Source organism: Canis lupus, chromosome 29, assembly GCF_048164855.1.
Source record: "Canis lupus baileyi chromosome 29, mCanLup2.hap1, whole genome shotgun sequence".
Lineage (NCBI taxonomy): Eukaryota > Metazoa > Chordata > Mammalia > Carnivora > Canidae > Canis > Canis lupus.
In genome coordinates, this window is record NC_132866.1 from 8,758,871 (window position 1) to 8,780,639 (window position 21,769).

At 44.6% G+C, this 21,769-nt stretch overlaps 2 protein-coding genes across 2 annotated transcripts in view; one reads left to right on the forward strand and one right to left on the reverse strand.

Annotated features, from left to right (window-relative positions):
• Positions 1 to 1,141: 1,141 nt before the first annotated feature.
• CUZD1 (CUB and zona pellucida like domains 1) lies at positions 1,142 to 13,512 on the forward strand. The gene is made up of 9 exons (XM_072805014.1): positions 1,142 to 1,300; positions 3,140 to 3,290; positions 5,165 to 5,379; positions 6,787 to 6,937; positions 7,268 to 7,485; positions 7,964 to 8,136; positions 9,601 to 9,992; positions 11,339 to 11,607; positions 13,233 to 13,512. The coding sequence occupies exons 1-9, from the start codon at positions 1,219 to 1,221 to the stop codon at positions 13,406 to 13,408; spliced, it is 1,827 nt and encodes a 608-aa protein (XP_072661115.1). The 5' UTR covers positions 1,142 to 1,218; the 3' UTR covers positions 13,409 to 13,512.
• A 4,294-nt stretch (positions 13,513 to 17,806) lies between these two features.
• Positions 17,807 to 21,769, reverse strand: part of LOC140620501 (scavenger receptor cysteine-rich domain-containing protein DMBT1) — a 60,020-nt gene continuing 56,057 nt past the window's right edge. Inside the window, exons 41-42 of the mRNA XM_072804707.1 lie at positions 20,988 to 21,367; positions 17,807 to 18,536 (exon numbers count right to left, since the gene is read on the reverse strand). Of these exons, the coding sequence (XP_072660808.1) occupies positions 18,245 to 18,536; positions 20,988 to 21,367 (672 nt within the window). The 3' untranslated portion in view covers positions 17,807 to 18,244. The remainder of the gene's footprint in view (positions 18,537 to 20,987; positions 21,368 to 21,769) is intronic.

Genomic DNA, 21,769 nt, shown 5'->3' on the forward strand with positions numbered 1-21,769 from the left:
AAATGCCCCATCTGACCTACAAGTCCTTCACAATTGGACTATCACCTTGCCTCCTTACGTTACATCTCACTTCCCTCCCCTTTACTCACATCCACCACGCTGGCCTGCCTCCCCTTCCTTCATAGACATGCCCAACTGATTCCTGCCTCAGGACCTTTGCACTTGCCCATTCTTTTTGCCTAAAATCATCCTCTAAGCCCACATCACAAATGAATGCCTCTCTCTTTCTTTTTGCTCAAATTTCATCTTTCTCACTTTCACCCTCATACTGCATCCCCCCTGCAATCTATCTCATCACCCTATTTTCTTATATTCATAGTACCTCTCGCTATTTGTAATTTGTTTTAGTTTTTTCTCTGTCTCCCTCACTTAGTAAGTTCCACGGGGGCAGGGGCTGTATTTCTCATGTTTAGTTCCAAATCCCCAGACTGTAAAACGGTAGCTGGCAAATATTTTTTGAATAAATGAATGCGTGAAAAGAGGAATACAAGCTCCTTGTGAGCATGACCTCTTGATGTCACAGCTGCTGGCTGAGCCACTAGAGCACCAGTCTCACCGTGGACATCAGGATTCCTTTCTATGGTCTGCAAAACGTCGTGCTCAAGGGACTTTGATTCACCGGCTTCAGGCTTTCTGGATATAATGGTTTGAAATCCTTGAATCCACTGAATCTGGACTTGCATTTCTTCTTCCTCCCATCCTGTACCACCCCCCTCCTCAGCCTCAGCACCCTGGCAGGCATCTGAGCAACCCAGCTGGACCCAGTTTGTCCAGGGGCCACACTACCTGCCTTCAGAATCCAAAGGCTTTCATATGGGGACAAGAGCAGCAAAGGTGTAAGATAACAGTAGCGCCACCTGCTTTGAGATCTGAACAAACAACAGGGCGAAGGCTCAGCTCCCGGTTGGTGCCGTGAAGGATGACTCGGTGCCCACCGTGGGCCAGGCCTCGGAGATGCCCCATGAAGAGCTTTAGCTGGGAACTTTGTGTAGACGTTCCTGGAATGGACTGGGGAGAGCCAACACTCACTGGAGGGATTGCTGATAATCAATCAGGCACACAGCTGCTCTCTTCTCACAAGAGAAGTTTGGCCCTTGCATGGTCAACCTGACACATTTCCCTGAAGGTCTCCAGAAAGCCCTGAAGCCAGATAAGGAACACTTCTGAGAAGTATAAAACTCTCTGCTAACCCTTTAGGCTGTTCTACCCCTGGCAAAGATGGAGGCTGTGAGAAGGCTCGTCCTTTTAGCCTTCTTAATGGTGCCATGCTTGGCAGACTTGAACTTGACTAAGTCTGAAGGTAAGAAAATTGAACCTGTTGTTTTTTCTTCCTTCCTGCCTTTCTTTTTTGTTTCAAGATTTTATTTATCTAACAGAGAGAGAGAGAGAGAGAGAGAAAAGAGAGAGTGCACAAGTAGGGGAGCAGAAGGCAGAGGGAGGAGAAGCAGGCTCTCCACCAAGCAGGGATTCCAGATCCAGGACCCTGGGTCATGACTTGACCCAAAGGCGGATGCTTAAATGAGCCACCCCGGTGCCCCTATGCTTTTTTCTTTAATTGTCTTTGCTGGTATTTTTTTTACTAACAAACATAGTAATAGTTATTATTAGGGGAAAAACAAATGAGACTATTGTTACAAGGACATCACTTATCATCACAGATAATAAGGAAAACGAAAAGCTTTTTGTTTCTAAGTGAAGTTCTTCGCCCTTCGTTGGGTTCCATTATGAAGTATTTGATTTTCTTGTTCACGTTCCATTGTAGCTGTTCCTCCTCCTCTTCCTCCTTGTTTTGAGTAACAGCTTTTTAAGGATAAAATTCACATACCATAAAATTCACTCTTGTAAAATGCAAATTTTACTAGTCTTTAGTATACACACAGAATTGTGCAACCATCACCGTTATTTAATTTGAGAACATTTTCATCACCCCAAAAAGAAACTCCTTACCAGTTAGCAGTTACTCATTTCTCCCAATGCTCTCAGCCCAAGGCAACCACTGATCTACTTCTGTCTCTGTAGATTTCCATAATCTAGACAATTCATACATATGAAATCCTATAATCTGTTGTCTTTCACTCAGCATGATGCTTACAAGGTTCATCCACACTGTACCATCCATCAGTACTTCATTCCTTATTGCTGAATAATCTTGCATTGTGTGGAGAGACCCCATTTTATTTATTCATCAGTTGATGCACCACTTTTTGCTTATTTTGGCTGGTGCTGCTGTAAACATTAGTGTACACTTCTTTGTGTGAACATATGTTTTCATTCTTCTTGGAGATATGCCTAGAAGTGGAATTGCTGGGTTATGGTAACTCCCTGATTAATCTTTTGAGAAATTGTCAGATGATTTTCCTAGCAGCTGCCCCATTTTATGTTCCGATGAGCTTTGCAGGAGGGTTCCAATTTCTCCACATCCTTGTCAACACTCATTTATTTTCTGTTTTTGACTCTAGTTTTGTTTCACATATTAGGTGGTGTGAAGTGGTAGCTCATGGTTTTGAATTGCATTTCCCCAGTAACTAGTGATATTGAGTATCTCCTTGTGTGTTAATTGGCCTGTATGTGTTCTTTGGAGAAATACTTATTTTGGTCATTTGCCCATTTTTTTAAAATTTATTTATTTATGATAGTCACAGAGAGAGAGAGACAGGCAGAGACACAGGCAGAGGGAGAAGCAGGCTCCATGCACCGGGAGCCCAATGTGGGATTTGATCCCGGGTCTCCAGGATCGCGCCCTGGGCCAAAGGCAGGCGCCAAACCGCTGCGCCACCCAGGGATCCCCATTTGCCCATTTTTAATTGGGTTTTCTTTTAATTACTGAGTTGTAAGACTTCTTTATATATTGTAGATATAAAGCTTCTTCATAAAACCATCTTTCCTTAAGCTCTAATATAGTCTTTATTTTTTTATGCCCCATATGTAGAGAAATCATAAATATTTTCCCCCCAAGGACTCTAAGAGGGGGAAACCAATTGCCAAGGGCTTACCAAATTTGGAATGAGCTAAATACCATTCCCAACTATCTGCATGCTTGTCTGGATATTACATTGTGGCAGGTAGATTCCCAGTCCCTGGGGGAGGAGGAGGTCAGGGGCAGATGACTTTCCTCAATGTCAACTGTGATTTCTACCAGGCAAATCAAGCTGCCAGGCCAGTTTGGGAGGCTCCAGTCAATCAGATGCCCACAGAGCCCTAATCCTGAACCTCCATTCCAATGAGGACTGTACCTGGACATTACAAAGACCAGAAAACAAAAGCATCAGAATCATCTTTTCCTACTTCCAGTAAGTAGAGGCTTTACTTCCTAATGAGGGTCGCTGAACTCTGACCATACTAGGGTATTTGTGTTGGAAAAATATCAGCTGGTCCTAGAAGTAGTGGTAAGTTACCCATGACCACGATGATGATGATAATGGTTGGTATTCACTGACTGATGACTGGGCCCCTGACTCTGGTCACAGAGGTCCTGTGAAGTCAATGTGATTGTCACAGGCACAGGGAAGTTGGGATTTGTTTCAGGTCACATTGTAAGTGAAATGACTGGGATTAAGACCCAGCTGGTCTAGTTCCAGATTCCAGACCCTAAAACGCTAAACTCATGGTTTTAAAGCATGGTGTGCATTAGAATTAGCAGGAGAGCCTCTACAAATTCAGATTTCTGGGCTGAACACCATACAATAAGCTCACAATTCTAGGAGCAGGGACTAGGCATCAGTGTTTTTTTATTTTGAATTTTTTATTTTGAAATAGACACAACTGTCTTCTCTAAGTGCCCAGGTTATGGCAGCATGAGGACAAGCTGAGAACAGGGCACTGAACTATGAGAGTCCCTTGAGGCTTCAGGAGAACTTCCCCACTTAATGCTCTCAGCAACCCCCTGTCTAATCCCATTCAATGGGTAGGAAATCCCAGAGAAGTCACTTAATGTGCCCAAGTCACAGACTAAAACGGGTGGGAGAGGACCAGAATCCAAGCCACCTGGCTCCAGAGCCCAAAGTCTTACCCATCCCACTGGTTCTAAGCTGCGGAGTATCAGAAGCACCTGGACCTGGAAGGTTTTGCAATCGCACAATTGCCAGGCCCTGGGCCCAGGTCCGGATCCAGATGGGGCAGCTGGGGCCTGAGAATGTGTGTGCACAGGGGACAACCTCCCAGGGGCGGTTCCTGATGCCGCTGCTGGCCAGGGTGACACACTGGGGTGCGTGGCCCCACACCACGGGAGTCGGAAGGGACTTCTGATGGGGCCTAAAGGAAACAAATTCCCTACTTCCTAGAATTCTCGGGCTCCTAAGAATCATGTACATTGTTCTTGGCACATAGAGAAAGAGGACGGCAGCGGGGCAAGAGCGAGGGAGGGGAGACGAGCATCTCATAGTTCTTAGATGCTCTCTGTGTGCCAGGCCTGTGCTAGGGGCTTCCTGGTCAGGACATTATAAACCTCACCCGGGACGAAAGCTGGGACACCCCAGTTGTAGAAGAGAGAGGAAAGGGAATAGTAAGCCTCTGGCCCAAAGGTACACAGCAGGTAGGGGACTAGGGGGAAGGAGGATCCGGGTTTGTCCGCCGCGTTGTTCCCTCTCAGGCATCTTGGCCCTGGGTCGGAATTCTGAGGGCGTCTGGAGAGACCATCAGAAGGGGCAGAAGACAGCACCCTGGTGTGCCCTGTCCCACGTGGGGCCTGGGACCGTCCCTATGAATGAGGACACGGGGATGTGAGGGAAGGGAAGGGGCATCTGGGAAGAGGCTAAATTTGCTTTACCTGGAGAGGGGGCCAAGGAGGAAGGGCTGCTTCATCTTTCAACAGCCTCGGATTTCAAATATCAAGGGGAATGAGTTCTAAATAAGATCCCCTGCCCACAATTTCCACATGGGCATGAGGAACAGGAGGTGGAAGTCGAAGGAAAGGAGTCTTGGATTCCAGTCAGATTCTTGATAGAACCATTGACAAAGCAGTTCTGCTTCCTGAGGCATTTACAGACTGATGGTGTGTGGTGTGATGTTGGGGGACGTGGAGACGTAATTGGTATTGGAGAGATTGGAATGAAAACAGATAAGCCACTGCTTTGCAAACTGGGATGGCCAAGTGCACAACTGACTCCACTCTGAAACCCCCTTGCCTGGTGGCTCGTCTCTAACCACACGTGTGTTCTGTTCACAGGCTTGATCCTGATGGACCGTGTGAAAGTGAAAACATTAAAGTTTTTGATGGAAACTCTACCAAGGCGTCTCTGCTAGGCAAAGTCTGCAGTAAACATGACTACATTCCTGTTTTTGAGTCATCATCCAGTACATTAACGGTTCAAATAGTCACCGACTCTGTAAAAACTCAAAGAACTGTCTTCATCTTCTACTACTTCTTCTCTTCTGGCACCTGTGAGTTCTCACTTATACATCCTATGCATAACCACCTGCGAGCTTGGAAAGTTACACTCCTGCATGGGTCGTTGTAATCTTGAGTCTGAGTTCTTTGCTTGTGAGGGCAGTGGTTCTCTAACTTGTGTGCATGAAATCACCTGGAGAGCCTGTGAAAGCAGATTCCTGCCTCCCCCGACCCCTGACCCCCTCCCGAGACTCTGCTTCACTGGTTCTGGGATGGAGCCCGTGAATTTGCCTTCTGACCAGCTCCCAGATGAGGGATCATGGGGCTGATCGGATGGCTACGTGTTGGAGTGTGCTGTGTTATGGACCAACGCAGACTCTCCCGGCTTGGCCTGTTTTATAATAACCCTGAGATCCTTTGAAATGCCCGTTCAGGGACCGTTTCTCCCTCTGGTCTGATTCAGAAGATGTGCGTTGGGGCTCGAGAAACCTTCATGTTTGACAAGTTCCCCAAGTGATTCTGACAAAGATCGAAGAGCAAACGATGAGAAATGCTGACCTAACTTGTCAGGCAATCACATGTTAAGGGGGTTCTGCATTCACAGCACCCAGATTCTGCTGCAGCGCAAAGCAGAACGCCAAGAAATTCTGCAAGTGGGTTCGTGAGCAAAGTTCCACTCTGCTTGGCTTTCTGAGGCCCAGAGATGACCACGTCACTCCTCTTAAACCACTGATTCCTTGGTGTTGACAAATCTCCAGAGTGGAGCATTCAGGGTTTTCCAAAGCCAAAGCCAGGCCACCTTTTCAGGCCTTCCCTCTGCATTCCCTCCCCAGGCCTCAGCTGCATCCTATGCATTAGCCAACCTAGACTGTTTTCCGTGCCCCGAAAAGAGCCTTCTGTGTTGCCTGTTTCACTCATCCAGCTGCTTGCTTCCTTCCCGGGGGAGGGAGGGAGGGAGGGAGGGACCCAGGGTGGCTGCATCTGTGCTGAGCTGGAATGCTAGTGTAGGGTAGGGAGAGGTGGGAACCAGAGGAGGAGAACATTCCTGTTCTGCTGGAACCAGCAATGTGAGGGGCTTTGGGAAGAAAGGGCAGGCTGGCACAGCAGGTGTCGTGGAGGTGGCTGATGAGGCTGGAAAGCTGGGCTGGGGCTGAGTGAGGAAGAGTCTCCAATGCCAGGCCCAAGAGTGTGATGTCATTTTCTGTGACTTAGTCCAGGTAATGGAGGGTCTCTCTAGCTGGGGCAGATCTTACACTGTCATGCTGTCCTGAACCAGTGGTCAGAAAATCCCGCGATAAAGAAGGATGAAAACCTTGGTATGCCACCAATTCAAAAGACAGCAATGGAACAAAATTTGGGTGAGGGTGGGTATTTGCTTGTTAAGCTAGACACACCGCATGGAAACTAAGCAAAGTCTCTGTCTTGACTTACATTCATGGTCACCCTCTCATCCCTGTCAGCTATTCCAAACTGTGGTGGTTACTTGGACAGCCCCAAAGGATCCTTTACCAGCCCCAATTACCCAAATGCGCATCCTGCACTGGCTTATTGTGTGTGGCACATACGAGTGGAGAAAGGTTATAAGATAAAATTAAACTTCAGAGACATTTTGTAAGTATTGTGGTCCATTTCTGCTGTGGGAGAAATGCCGTGAGCCCACCTGGCAAATGGGGACCCTGGGGGAGAAAAATTATGTGAACTCCTCGTAGAGGGTCACTTTTCACAAAACTGGTGTATAGAGAAAACACCAATACTATGTCATTGAACTAAGTTGACTATTTTTCTGGAGATTCTGAGGTCACATCAGGGACTGGCAAAGCCCCAGGTTTGTCATAAACCTGAGATACCGTTGTGAGGGAAAATCTTTAATCACTCAAGACTGGGCTATTGAGAATTGAGTTGGTTTGCAAAGCTTTTTCACCAGAGGCCCTACTTCTTTAGCATAGAGGCGGACGAACACTGCAGATTTGATTTCATTGCTGTCTATGATGGCTCCTCCACCACCTCTGGCCTGATGGGACAAGTGTGTGGCTATGTGAAGCCCACCTTTGAATCCTCGTCAGACTCACTGACCGTCGTACTATCGACAGATTACGCCAACTCCTACCGGGGTTTCTCTGCTTCCTATACTTCAATTTATGCAGAAAATATCAACACTAGTAAGTCATGTTCTTTAGCTATTTTGAGCTCTTGGAGATTGTGGCCATAGAAACTGCTCCTCACCTCTTAGCCTACCTGTCGCTGTCCCTATTTGCAAGCCTGTACTATGTACTTTGGAATGTATATTCATAATCTGAAGCTTGAGAATCAGTTCGGTGCATTGCTTAGTACAAGAGGAAATTGATGGTTTTATTAATTTGGAAACGATTTCTGTAGGAAATACAGACTGTTTCCTGTAATGCCTTCTGTAAAGGCACAACAAAAAACAATAGATTTACAGATTTCAGTTGCAGACGGGGTCACAGCGAACATTGTAAAAGGTGGATCAAGTACCCTGCTGTCTCAGGCTTCCGATCACTGTTTAAGGCAAAAGAGGTTTCGAGTTTTTATGTAGTCTTCTATACACACAGCTTTTCAAGAGCCAGAGTTCCTAGCTGTTCCTAAACATAATCATCCTTGTTTTGTTTTTCTGAACAGCGTCTTTAACTTGCTCTTCTGACAAGATGAGAATCATCATAAATAAATCTTACCTGGAATCATTTACTTACAATGAGAATAACTTACAACTGAATGACCCAACTTGCAGACCAAAGATATCCAATGTGATAGACTTTTCTATCCCTCTTGATGGATGTGGTACAATCAAAAAGGTAAAAGTGAGACACCGAGCTGGGTTTTGTTGAACACCAGCAGTATGTCAGATCGTACTGATGGCGCAGAACTTGCTGGTGGTGTTAATGGCCTAGCACACGGTAAGCCTGTGTGAACATGGAAGCCCACTCACTTGTGTGGTGGCCTAACACACACACACCACACACACACACACACACACACACACACACATATTAGCACATTCATTTTCAGGGCAACTAGAGGCAGTTATCTTTCCCAAAAGGTGAAGAATTCTGAGAATTCAGTGAAGAAGGTTTGGACATCTATGTGCTGCAGGTGTAGGAGCCTCCCAGGAAGACTTGTACAGAAAAGGATTAGATCACGTATTTAGGAAAAACCTAGCTGTAATTCTAGGATCTCCTTTCCCCTGTAAAGGGAGAAGATAAAAGCATTATCCTTGTTTCAAACACTAAGGACATAAGTTTGTGATTTGTTCTCCATTTTCTACAACTTCAAGATCTCAAGCATTTACAACCCGTAGGTCCCTTTTAGGATGTCTACCCTAAAATTGTCACTCATGTCATTAAACAACAACCATTTTGAGAAGAATGGCAGCTACTCCAGAGTCCATAAGGATAGAAGTCAATTGTTATTTTCTGCTCCAAATGAAGGAACACTTGGGCTGTTATCTGTGCATCCCCAGGGAAGGCAGCCTGGGGAAAACATGTGGCAGGACTTCTGTCTGCAGACACTTGGGGAACTGCACAGTGAGCCACACTAACTTGATGCTTCTTACAGAAGGCCGTACATTACAGGATCTCAGTTCCCTCTAGGGCTGGAAGTTTGCATTCAGAATTGTTTTTTGTTTTTTTTGTTTGTTTGTTTTTAAATATTTTATTTGTTCATGAGAGAGAGAGATGCAGAGACATAGAGGGAGAAGCATGCTCCCTGTGGGGAGCCTGATACAGGACTCTATCCCAGGATCCTGTTGATCATGACCTGAGCCAAAGGCAGACGCTCAACCACTGAGCCACCCAGGTGTTCCCAGAATTGTTTTTAACATATCTGGAAAAAGTTCTGTCAAATTCTGTCTTCGAGTCTCAGCTGCGCTCTCTCATCTGACACCTTTCTTCCCACCCAGAATATTTCTTTTTTTTTTTTTTTAATTTATGATAGTCACACAGAGAGAGAGAGAGGCAGAGACACAGGCAGAGGGAGAAGCAGGCTCCATGCACGGGGAGCCCGAGTGGGATTCGATCCCGGGTCTCCAGGATAGCGCCCTGGGCCAAAGGCAGGCGCTAAACCGCTGCGCCACCCAGGGATCCCCAGAATATTTCTTAAATCACATTGAAGCTTTTAGTATCCCAACATGAAAGCTGCAGTCTTGTGATTTAAGAAAATTATGTCTCTACCTGCAGATATTAATCATCTCTGCGCTCTAAGTTATTACTGGATTTTTTTTTTTTTTCTATTACTGGATTTAATCCAATCTCACCCTGCAGGTAGAAGATCATTCTGTGACTTACACCAATATCATCACTCTCAATCCATCCCCCACGTCTGAGGTGATCACCCGTCAGAAACATCTTCAGATTATTCTGAAGTGTGAAATGGAACAGAATTCCACTGTGGAGATGATGTACATAACGGAAGACGACATAATACAAAATGAAAGTGCGCTGGGCAAATATAACACAAGCATGGCCCTTTTTGAGTCTAGTTCATTTGCAAAGCCTATACTGGAGTCACCATATTACGTGGATTTGAACCAAACTCTCTTTGTTCAAGTCAGTCTGTATACCTCGGATCCAAATTTGGTGGTGTTCCTGGACACCTGTAGAGCCTCTCCCACGCCTGACTTTACGTCTCCAACTTATGACCTAATCAAGAGTGGGTACGTACTGATGGGGTGACATGCTTCTCTGAGGATCCGTGGTGACTTGAGTGAAATAGTATTTTTTGTGATACATGATTCATGAATGCATTCATGCATGCTTTTTTCTAGTACTGCTACCATCGAATTAAGTAAATGTAATCATATTATGAAATACAGTTACTATGTACTCATTACAAATAATTTAACTTAAAGCACTTTTACAGCCACAGCCCATATCCAGTAGAATTTTAAGTATATTTCCAAAATATTTGCTGGTAGAAACACATTTATTTTTTATCAAGAAGGCTTTATGTTTTTGTTCTTGTTTTTTTCCTCCACACTTTGGTCATTTTATTTTATTTTTTTAAGATTTTATTTATTCATGAGAGACGCAGAAAGAGAGAGGCAGAGATACAGGCAGAGGGAGAAGCAGGCTCCATGCAGGGAGCCCGATGTGGGACTTGATCCCAGGACCCCAGGATCATGCCCTGGGTCAAAGGCAGATGTTCAACCACTAAGCCACCCAGGTGTCCCATACACTTTGGTTATTTTAAACAAAAATCACAAAAGATTATTTCACTCATTCCAGCTCTAGAACACAAACATAATGAAATTTGTAAAGCGTATGTGGTATTCTTTGGGGAAAAAAGGGGTCCCTGGCTGGTTCAGTTGGTAAAGCATATGACTCTTAATCGCAGGGTTGTGAGTTCAAGCCCCACATTGGGTGTGGAACGTACTGAAAAACAAACTAACGAACATTTTTTTAAAACGTTCTTTTGAAAGGAAAATTTTCCTTTTTTTTTCTATAAGTTGATAGATTTTAACTACATCAGCCATACTGACACATTCACAGAAAGTGTATAAAGTAAGATGTTTGAGCTTTAATATATCCAAATTGATTTTCTAATTAATTCACATGGACTAGAAATGTTATTGCCGTAGGGAACTTTATTTTACCCAGGAATCAGATCCATAGTCTTAAACTCACTACAGTGTGAGCTAAAGACATTATCTGTTTTTAAATTTTTTTTTCTCTCCAAATTTGTATCTAAATTCTAGTTAGTTAACTTATCATGTAGTATCAGTTTCACTATAATTTAGTGATTCATCACTTATATACAACGTGCCTGATATCCTCTGATCTCGGAGGCTATGCAGGGTTGGGCTGAGTTAATACTGGGATGGGAGACATTGACTTTCTAGAGAAATTTTTGATCCACAATCAGATAGTTCACACCCAATCTTAGCCAAAAGGCTGAGAAACGATCAAATCAGGCAGTTCAAAGAAAACTTTGTATCATTTCTTTTCAGCATTAGAAAGACTGAACGTAAATCTTCTAAATGTGCTGTGAATTCTGTTCCAGATGTAATCAGGATGAGACTTGTAAGGTGTATCCCTTATCTAAACACTATGGAAGATTCCAATTTAATGCCTTTAAGTTCTTGAACAGTCTGGGCTCCGTGTATCTACAGTGTAAGATTTTGATATGTGATAGTGGTGACCATCAGTCTCGATGCAGCCAAGGCTGTGTCTCTAGAACGAAACGAGACCTTTCTTCATACAAATGGAAGACCGATGCTGTCATAGGACCTATTCGTCTGAAAAGGGATCGAAGTGCAAGTGGAAATACAGGTAAGGAGAAAGCTATTAAGTGATCTAAGACCACCTCCTGGTTCATTAAAATTTGCTCAGATGTATTCCTCCTTAAGCATGTACAGTTTAGAGATTTATGATATTTGTAGCGAAGCCCTAACTAAGATAAGCACAAAAGATTAATTTTTCCTTCTACTAGTTGATAAAATGAAAACCATGTATGTTGTAAGCATGTATGTTGTAAGCATATTATGCTCTGATAATTCACCATTATTCACATGGCTTTTGAGTATAAATGTAAGGTCCTCACTTCTAAAAACAACAGTTTCTCTCAGCTTCCTGACTTCTTAGTATAGACACCATGGCAGAAAACAGAATCAAAAGCAATGTATTTTAACTCCTAAATGAGGAAAATCAGGTGAACCAGCATCCCACACAAATCACCTTTTTTGGGAAAAAAAAAAAACCCACAATTTTTTCAAAACAGAAAATACCATATTTTCAGGATAACCCTGCTTCTTTTTAAAGGTTGGAAACATGACCCCTGTCAGGTCAAATGAGAACAGAGTGATGGTGAATGCCCAAAGGACGAGCCGCGGCTGACTGGCTCTGGTAGACCGTAATTACATAAAACCTATTTATAAGAATTTACCTTTTATGAAAATGATCCTGTCATAAAAGAATCTTATGTCCTCTGTCCTTATTATTATTTGAGTGGATTGTGAAGGAGTAGGATTCTAGTTTGTAGCAAAATATTTCTTTTTTTTTTTTTCAAATATTTTATTTATTCATGAAAGACGGAGGGGGGGCGGAGACATAGGCAGAGGGAGAAGCAAGCTTCCCGCAGGGAGCCCAATATGGGACTTGATTCCGGGACCCTGGGATCATGACCTGAGCCAAGGGCAGACCCTTAACCACTGAGCCACCCAGGTGTCCCTGTAGCAAAATATTTCTATGACAAAAACAAAAGAATACAAACAAAAATGAAATCCAATAATTTAATAAACATGTTCACTAAAAAGACAATGCATCTATGGGTATTAGTCTAAATTAGTTGAAAATTTATGAATGAAAGTTATAGAGATATCATCCACATTAGAAAAATACCCTTTTCCTATTTCAAGAGAAGAACTAGTTGTTTCTCTATAAATCAAATATAGTTTGACGAGTATGGGAGATGAGTGACTATCAATGAATGGACTTACATTTCTGTTGGACTTTGATGATTGAATTCCACAAGTTTCTCACCTTATGTCAGGGAGACAAATGAACTATTTAAACAAACAAACGTAAGGACATCTTGTCTTTTAAATTAAGCAGAAGCATATACTAGGGACACCTGGGTGGCTCAGCGGTTGAACATCTACCTTTGGCTCAGGGCATGCATCGGGCTCGCTGCAGGGAGCCTGCTTCTCCCTCTGCCTGTGTCTCTGCCTCTCTCTCTGTGTCTCTCATGAATAAATAAAATCTTTTTTTAAAAAAAGAAGCATAAACTAATTGAAATATTTGCTAGCAGTACCTATGTGTATCACTTTGGCATTATATATCCCACATTAATTGATACAGAAGATTCACAGACTGTGGAGAGAGACACATTCATGACAATTTTGTAATGTCAGGTAGTACTTTTCTTTTAATGATTTTTATCTTGTTTCCAATTATAGGATTTCAGGATCAGATACACAAAGAAGAAACTCAGAGTCAACCTTTCAGCAGTCTGCATCTATTTTCATTCACAGTCCTTGCTCTGAATCTCGTGATTGTGGCCGTGATCATAACAAGGCATTTTGTGAATCAGAGAACGGACTACAAATACCAGAAGCTTCAGAATATGAACTAACAGGGTCAGCCTTCACTGAGACTCATTTTCCCTGAACGCTAAAGGAAATGCTGCCTCGTGGCTACACGTTATAAATAAATTAGGAAGAGCCTCATTAACAATGACGTACAGGTCCTGCTGTCACTTTGGTCAGAGCGTGCCGCCTTGCAGGGGTGATCGAAATGAACAAACATTGTGTCAGTTAGATCTCCTGCTAAAGAACGAAAGCCACCAAAATATTGAATGAATTAGGAACATCCTTTTTCATGAGCACAAAACCTTCTGAGTAAACTTCAGGTGAAAAGAAACGGTTGTTTTTACTTAAATCTACAGCATTAGATGTATTTGTTTCCTAGATGCAAATATGCTCCCTTTTGAAATGTATCTGAGAGTTAATAATTTCTGAGAGTAACTGTGATGGAGAGAAGTGCCATGTTATTTATTCCCATGCCTCACTCTAAGGCCGAGCCTCAGCATTTTACAACTTGAACACATCTCAGGAAAGGGCTCTGGAAAGAGGAAAGCTATTTTATGATCTAGGAATAGGAAAGCAGAGCTTGACTATAAAGGGGAGCCCTTGTGTGTAGTTTCTAGGTTAAAGAATGAAGACAACAATTCTCTTCCCATTTACCATCAAACACCAAAGCCAAACGTAACCCTAACAAGGAGTAGTCAGTTTCTGGCTGAGACTGACACAACAGGAAAGGCCTTGATGCGCGCTCAGGTTGCGCATACCAAACGTCATATTGAATTCTTTGTCGTAGATGACAGTATGACTCTACCGGTTCATCACCCAACACCACCATGGTCTCAGGTTCTGATGCACAACCAAGGAGGCACCCACATTTCTGAATGCCCAAAGGCATTCTCCTTGACACCCATGCACATGGATTGGGTACACAATATGCCCGGGGCGTACATTACGAGTAAAACAGCATCTCTACCTTCCTTGAACAAGTTGTTAGGGACCCACTGGGTTTCCAGCTCCAAATGAAGGTAGATCTTCCTTATTTTCCTTTCAATATTTCCACTCAGATCTTCTAAGCACTTCCCCCAAATGGCCATGTAGTTGAGCCTCTTCTGCATTTGTCTGTATGACTAAATGGAGCTACTGCAAGCTTCTTTTCTTTTTTATTGTATTTTATTTATTTATTTATTTATTTATTTATTTATTTATTTATTATTATTATTATTATTTTTTTTTTTGCAAGCTTCTTTTCTAACCTAATGTGAAAGCTCTTAAGAACTAAATTAGAATGAGCAAATCAAATTCAGTAAAGACAGCACTTAAGAAGTGTCTGATCCCTGGCCCCTCTGCAATCTTTCCATCAGGAACTGAGTGAACACGTGCCAGTGGCCAGGCCCCAGGGGCTACCCAGAGGCACGCCAGGCATAGCAGTGTCATACTAAGAAAATCATGAAATATAGTGACTCAGTAGACAGTGTAAAACTGTATCATCATGAATCAAAAAACCTTCACAGTGGAGCTATTGAGCTATACCAATGCATTAGAAGTTTAAAGTAATATATATCACCAATAAAAAAAATTTAAAAATGAAGTAATATATATCAGTAAATAATTTCTTCAGGAGAAACTATGATAAAGTAAGTAAAGGTCCTATATCTGGAGTTGGTGGCCTGGGTTTGAGTTCTTCCACTTACCTGGTGGGCTACCTTGATCAGGTCACCTTCAGCCTTGATCTGCACAATTTAAAAGAGTGAAGGCTGCTGACCAGCCCACCCCCCATCCCAGCCCCCAGAGTATCGCAGTTGCAAGGATTCAGTGAGGAAATGAGGTGTGGTTGGGCTGTGTTTCACCTGCCAATGAGGAGTCTGCTTCCTCAGGCCACACCTGGTACTGACCATCATGGGTTGGGTCCTATGAAACAACATCCAGTAGAGGGGTTTGTGTGCCCAAGGATTCCTGGGGCATGGGCCTCAGCCCAAGCCCTGTCAGTGGGGAGGGAAGTGGGCCGGGGCAGGGGGGTTGGGGAATGATGAAGTGGCTACAGCAGAAAGCCCGGCGAACCCCACGGAGTCCTGGGCTGGGTTGGCCCTTCAGAGAGACCCTACATGGGGCTTGGTGCTCTGGCCTTTAAGTGCCTCTATGGACTTGTCATTGGTGGGAGACTGTGAATGTGGACAAGGCAGCTGCCTTGAGTGGAGGGAATCCCTGCAGGGCAGGGGGGCTGAGAGCCATCAGCCACCAACACTCCTGGCAGCTTGAATGACTGATGGCAATGAGGGAGATGTGCGGGTCATACCAGAGTGGTCGCCATGCTCGCTTCCTAAAAGCAAAATTTTCAGAATATCTCACCACATTAAACTCCGACTCTATGCCACATTCAAGAGACGTGTTTAGCAAAGCATTTCAGCAAGGCTAAAAGTAAAATGGGCGAAAATACCTACATGTGCGAACAAGGTGGGGAGGTCACCTTGTTTCCACTGGGCAGGGTGGAAGCCAGGCTACCCCTGTGGCCTTTGCTGCCCTTCCTCCCAGGAAGGTGGATTTGCCACATTACCTCTGGGTGGGGTAGAGGTCCTGGCTCTAAACTACGTCTCCTCTGATACCACCCCAGAATAGTCTCGAAGGGGTGCTAATACCTGCCAAGTGGGGTTAGAAGTCCAGGCTCCCCACCGGGTCTCCACCTGACATGGGGGATGTTGGGGAGGCCCTGATTACTGCTCAGAGGTGATGCCACCCTGGAGAGGGGAGGGAAGATGTAAGGGACCCGGAGGGCAGGTGGAAATCTGGGCTCCCCACTTCACCTTTGTGGGCTAGGCTGGCAGGAGGGACATAGTTTTACCCATGGTGTTTGGAACCACGCAGTTACTGGGTAAAGTTCACTGTCTTGCCTGGTTACCCCTTTACCCATCCTTTAGCTAGAGAGAACAGGCTTCTCTTGGGGCTTTTTTTTTTTTTTTTTTTTGTCTCCACCATTGGTGTTTCTGGGTTGCAGGTTTCTCCCTATTAAGTGCATTTTGATCCAGTGCATGCAGTGCTCAGCAGTGGCCACGGCTTTCAGATTTTCACACTCCTCAGAACCACCTGGAGTGTTTTGGAAGGGGCAGCTTCCCAGCTCCCATCTGCTGAACCGCACCTGGAGAAGCTGACCTGGAAGTTCTCTGGACACTTGCTTGTTTGTTCTTAAAAGTTCAGTCCTTTCATTGTCAACTCTTTTCATGTTAGGCATTTGTTAAAAGCTCTAAGATGCCAACTTTGGAGGCTGTTAGCCCCCCACTTCCTCAACACATATGGATAGATGCAGTTAATGTGCCGATAAGCTTCTGAAAGGAGAAGTTGTAGCGGTTCAGTGCTCCTTGGAAAACTCCTCAATTCATGTGAAGTAGATGCGTGATGCTAAAATCATGTGACTGAAGATGAAGGTACTCGGTGACAAATGATTAACTTTTGATTTAAAGATGCTGCCTTCACCAGATTGACCAGCAATTACATTCCATCAACTTCTACCAGGTATAAGCAGGGAACACCATCAAAATACCTGCCAGTATCCTATTTTTATCCAGATGATTGTTGATCTGGAGACAGAGACATACCCCTTTAGAAGCAATGCCCGCCCTGGGGTCATGGGTCAGATTTTCATCGCTCAGGACTTCAAGGTTAGCTCCCAGGCTTCCCTAAACCCTGCCCTCCTCCCTTGGGGACTTGGCCAAACTGTGTTCTCAACTCGTATATACTATTGAATGACAAAGATAGGAACAATTTATTGGACTTGAGGACTCCTATTTTAAATGTTGTTATTGAATATTTCTTGACAAGTGAAAAAAATTGACTGTGTCCAAGACCATTTGTTTTTCTTTTTCTTTTTTATTTTTAGGGGGAGAGAGACTCTTAAGCAGGCTCTACACTTAGCATAGAGCACAAAGTGCAGCTTGATCTCACAACCCTGAGATCATGACCTGAGCTGAAATCAAGAGTTGGATGCTTAACTGACTGAGCCACCCAGGCACCCCAGGACAGTTTATTTAAAGATAGCTTTGAGGGTATGGAGCCCAGCACAGGTCCGTTTCTGTTAAGATACAAAGAAACCTTATAGTGAGTGCTGCCCTTTTCCATGAGGGTGTGGGATATGTGAACCTGCCATCTTGTGCTCCTCAGGCTTCCTGTGTATTTCTTAGGTTTCCTAGAAAGCTTTGAGGATCTGGGACCCAAATTGAGTGCATGGTAGCTCAGAAAGCAGTCACAGGTGGTTCATGTGATTGTGTCTCCGACTCTCATTTGCTGTCAGTGTCAAAGCCGTCACCCAAACCCAACAGAGCCGAGGCACAATGTATTCCCTTTGACATAGGCAAGAAGAGCTTGTTTTGATTACATTATGAGTAAATGAGCAAATGACTGACGTGTCTAATTCAACTAACGAGTTAGTAGAGTTAAAGAAAAAAAAAAGCAGTGGTTTCCCAACAGTTAGTTTATTTTTCCTAAGACTCTTAGCAATATCTGAAAAGAAATTCTCACACGACCCAAGGGACAGAAACAAAAAGATCCATTTACTAGCATCTAAGCGTTAAGGAGTCAATTAAATAAAATCTTTAAATTGGAAATTTGGTATATAGAGAGAACCCTGTTCTTTAGAACATGTACAGTTTAAGACAACAGTCAGGTTCTTGGTAGTGAAGAATCAGAGAACATAGCATCTCCAGCCTGCAAAGAGAGTGATTTCCTCACAAGCTTAATGATCAGAGGTTTATTTAGCAACAAACCTCAGAGAGAATGTCTTTTGCTGTTTCTTTCACCTGTCGCTGTGTGGGCAACTTCTGATTTGTCAAACATATTACTTTGCTGCAAGGAAATAGGCTTTGCTTTCTAATGATAGATTCACATGGAAAGTTGAGAAATCACACAAGGGTCTTCCTCCAACCGGTCCCTCTGTGGATTTCCAGTGGCCCCACCACTTGGAGATGCTCAGGCTGCTCTTCTGGGGTCTCCACAGGGCCCACATCCCTCTTACCCCGCCCTGCACAGCCCTGGGAGCACCGGGAGGAGTAGTCCCCCACTTTGCACACAGCCACCTCACACTGCAGATAGACCACATCATAGTTGCTGAGAAAGTTGAAGGCATTAAACTTGAACTGGGCCGTGTTCTTCTGGTGGGAGTGGAGGTCGACATAGGTATTGTCTTTGATGCACCTGATAGAAGAAAAAAAAAACCCAGCCACAAGCATTAGCTTGAAGTATGGTGTGAATTCACCCCGACTTGAAAAATCAGGCTTGGATCCAGACCTATGAATGCCAAACAGAGTTCTTCCCACTACCCATTCTTTCTTTTATAAAGAAAATTAAAACACTACCATGAGTATAAAAACCACTGTTCTTGAGCAGAAATAGAAGGTACTAGTTAAAGAAAACATCATAAAAAATGAACAAGGTCATTAAATTCTAGCCAGAGCTGTTGCCTTCCAAAGGTACTCTATTTTGCCCAAAGGGGAGATTAAAGGTAGTGGTTGTATTATTTGAAAATGAAACTTAGATTATTTTAAAAAGTGTTTTGTCAACCCTAGCACAACTATGGAGAAAGTTAAGAAAGTATAAATGATGCATTAAAAGAGGAGATAAAATGGAATAATAAAAAATGTTCCATTAAAACCAGAGAAAGCAGCAAAAGGAGAGTGGAGGTAGATATAAACAACAAATGCAACAAATAGAAAACAGTTACCAAGATGGTAGATTTTCATCCAGCTATATCAATAATCACTTGTTTTTTTTTAAAAAAATATTTATTTGAGAAAGAGAGCGCAGTGGGGAGAGGAAGAGGATGAAGGAGAGAGAGAATCTTAAGCAGGCTGCATGCTCAGTGCGGAGCCCCATATGAGGCTCAATCTTACGACTCTGAGATCATGACCTGAGTTGAAATCAAGAGTTGGATGCTTAACCCACTGAGCCACCCAGGCACCCCTCAATAATCACTTTAAACATGAGTGTTCTAAATATGCCGATTTAAAGATACAGAGTGCCAGAGTAGATGAAAACAACAAGAAAAACCGAGACCCAATTACTGATGCCAGTTAGACACCAACTTTAAACATGAAGACATAGAAAAGGGATGGAGAAGGATTTACCATGCTAATACTAATCAAAAGAAAGGTGGAGTAGCTATATTAATTTGAGACAAAACAGAGTTCAGAGCCAGGACAATGATCAGGAATGAAGAAGGGTATTGCATAATAATAAAGGGATCAGGCCTCCAAAAAGACATAACAATCCTTAACGTATATACACGTAACAACAGACAAAAACTAACAACTGCAAAGAGAAATCTACAAACCCACTGGAAATGGGTGGAAATCCAGCAGAAAATCAGGAAGGATACTGATGATCTGAAAAGCACCATCAATTGGTTAGACTGACATCTATAGAACACCCCATCCAACAACAGCAGAATACAATTCTTCTCAAGCCCTTGTGGAACATTCACTGAGATAAACACATTCTGGACCATAAACCACACCTTTAGCAAACTTCCAGAGAAGAAATCATACAAAACACATCCTCTGAGCACAACTGGAACTCAATAACAGAAAGGTTGCTGGAAAATTCTTATTCGGAAATGAAACAACACACTTCTAAGTGACCCAGAGGTAAAAGAAAAAGTCTCAAATTAAAAAAAAAAAATTCGAACTAAGTGAAAATGAATATACAACTTACCAAAATCAAGTAAATCAAATGCATGACTTGGAAAAGAAGAAAGATCTAAAATCGCTAAGACTCTACCCAAGGAAATTGGAGAAAAAAAGAGCAATTTAACCCTAAAGCAAGCAGAAGGATAAAGCCTTGGTTGTTTCATTCCGGCACCAAACTGTGCCTCTCTCCTTGATCTGTTTGTAAGGAGAACTGAAAGGGAAGAGCGTTCTCATTCAGAGCCTTGGAGCAGTTTCATGCCACGGCTGTGCACCTCCCGCGCTATGGCTCACGCCACTTCTGCACGACGCTGTGTCTTGCCCCCTGCACCCCCCACCCCGGCTTTTGGAAACAGGCACCATGATGATGTTTCTCACGTGGCTCTCACCACTTTAAAGCTGCCAGCAGTGATGGGTTTTTGCCCTTTTGCGCTGCTTGCCAATTGCCCGTCCATAGTGTTTGCTCCTCTTAGGGGGGGCAGAGGAGCTACAAAGGCAAACGTCATACCAAACTTCTAACTTGGTGAATCCTTTGTTTAACCAAAGGAGCCAGAATAAATCTCACGACTATAAGAGTTTAGGTTGAGAAAACCCGCCAGCCCACCGAGGTAGACCAGATGCCCCGAGAGCCTGAACCACCGATGGGGAGCCAATAAGGTCATAACACAAAGGGAAGAGAGGCACGGGTGAGAAAGGATGAGAGGGGACAGCAGTGTCCCAGACAACAAGGGTTCTGCCCAGGACTCTGGGGGATCCAAGGGAAGTTGTCTAGACTCTCTACGACTATTTATCCCCAGCTGGGATCAGAGGCGGGCAAAAGCCCTGGCTGTGCCTCTGGGGCACGGTGAGGTCTGTGTTGCACAGCGCTGTGGCTTAGAGCTGCCAGTTGAGAAGCCGGAGATGCCGCACAGGAATGCCACGGGAATAGAACAGCCAACCCTAGACGGCTTTCCATTTCCCTTACCCTTGTCGGATCAAATCGTACTTGACGGTCGTAAAGTCGTGCGGGTCGGGAGAAGCCACGCAGGTATCCACAGAGAGCCTCAGCCTGGGGTCGGGGCTGTGCAGCGTGGCCTGGAGGAAGACCGCCCTCTGGCTGGCGGGGTACGGCCCCATGTGCTTCATGGGCGGGGACAAAGGCCACTCGAGGAAGGATATGGACACGTCGTAGCCAACTCTCTCCCTGGGGACATCAGCCCCAGGAAGGACTTCAACGGCAGATGGGCCCTCCGCCCTGCAGGTGAACTTGAGCTGAGGCACCCTGTGCCGCACGACGACTCGGCCAGGGGGCCCCCGGGTCCGGCCCCTGATGGAGTTGGAGTAGCCGAGGGAGCCGAGGCTTTCCTGGGGGGGCGAGAGGGCAGGGGCTGGCTGGGGCTCCTGGCTCCCTTGCATGCACCTTCGTGCGCGGCCGGGGCCAGCTTGCCAAGGAGCACAAGTGGGAGGCCTCGGGCCCACAGTCTGGGGTGCCTAATGCCACGATGGGGTGGTGTTGTGTCCTTGGCCCTTGGAGTGTGGGGTGCATGCAGGGAGCCCCGAGTGTGTGAGCCTGGCCTCCCTTCTTCCCTCCCGTGAGGGCCCAGCTGTGCTGGTACAAGGTGTGGCGGGAGGCCCGGGCTAGTGGCTACCGGGCACACTCTGCCAAAGTGTCCCCCGCGTCCCCCGCCCTCGGCCGTGGCATCTCAGGCAAGCACAGAGCCAGGCCGCTGGTACCCCCTCCTCTCTGCCATCTCTTGGCCCCCTGTG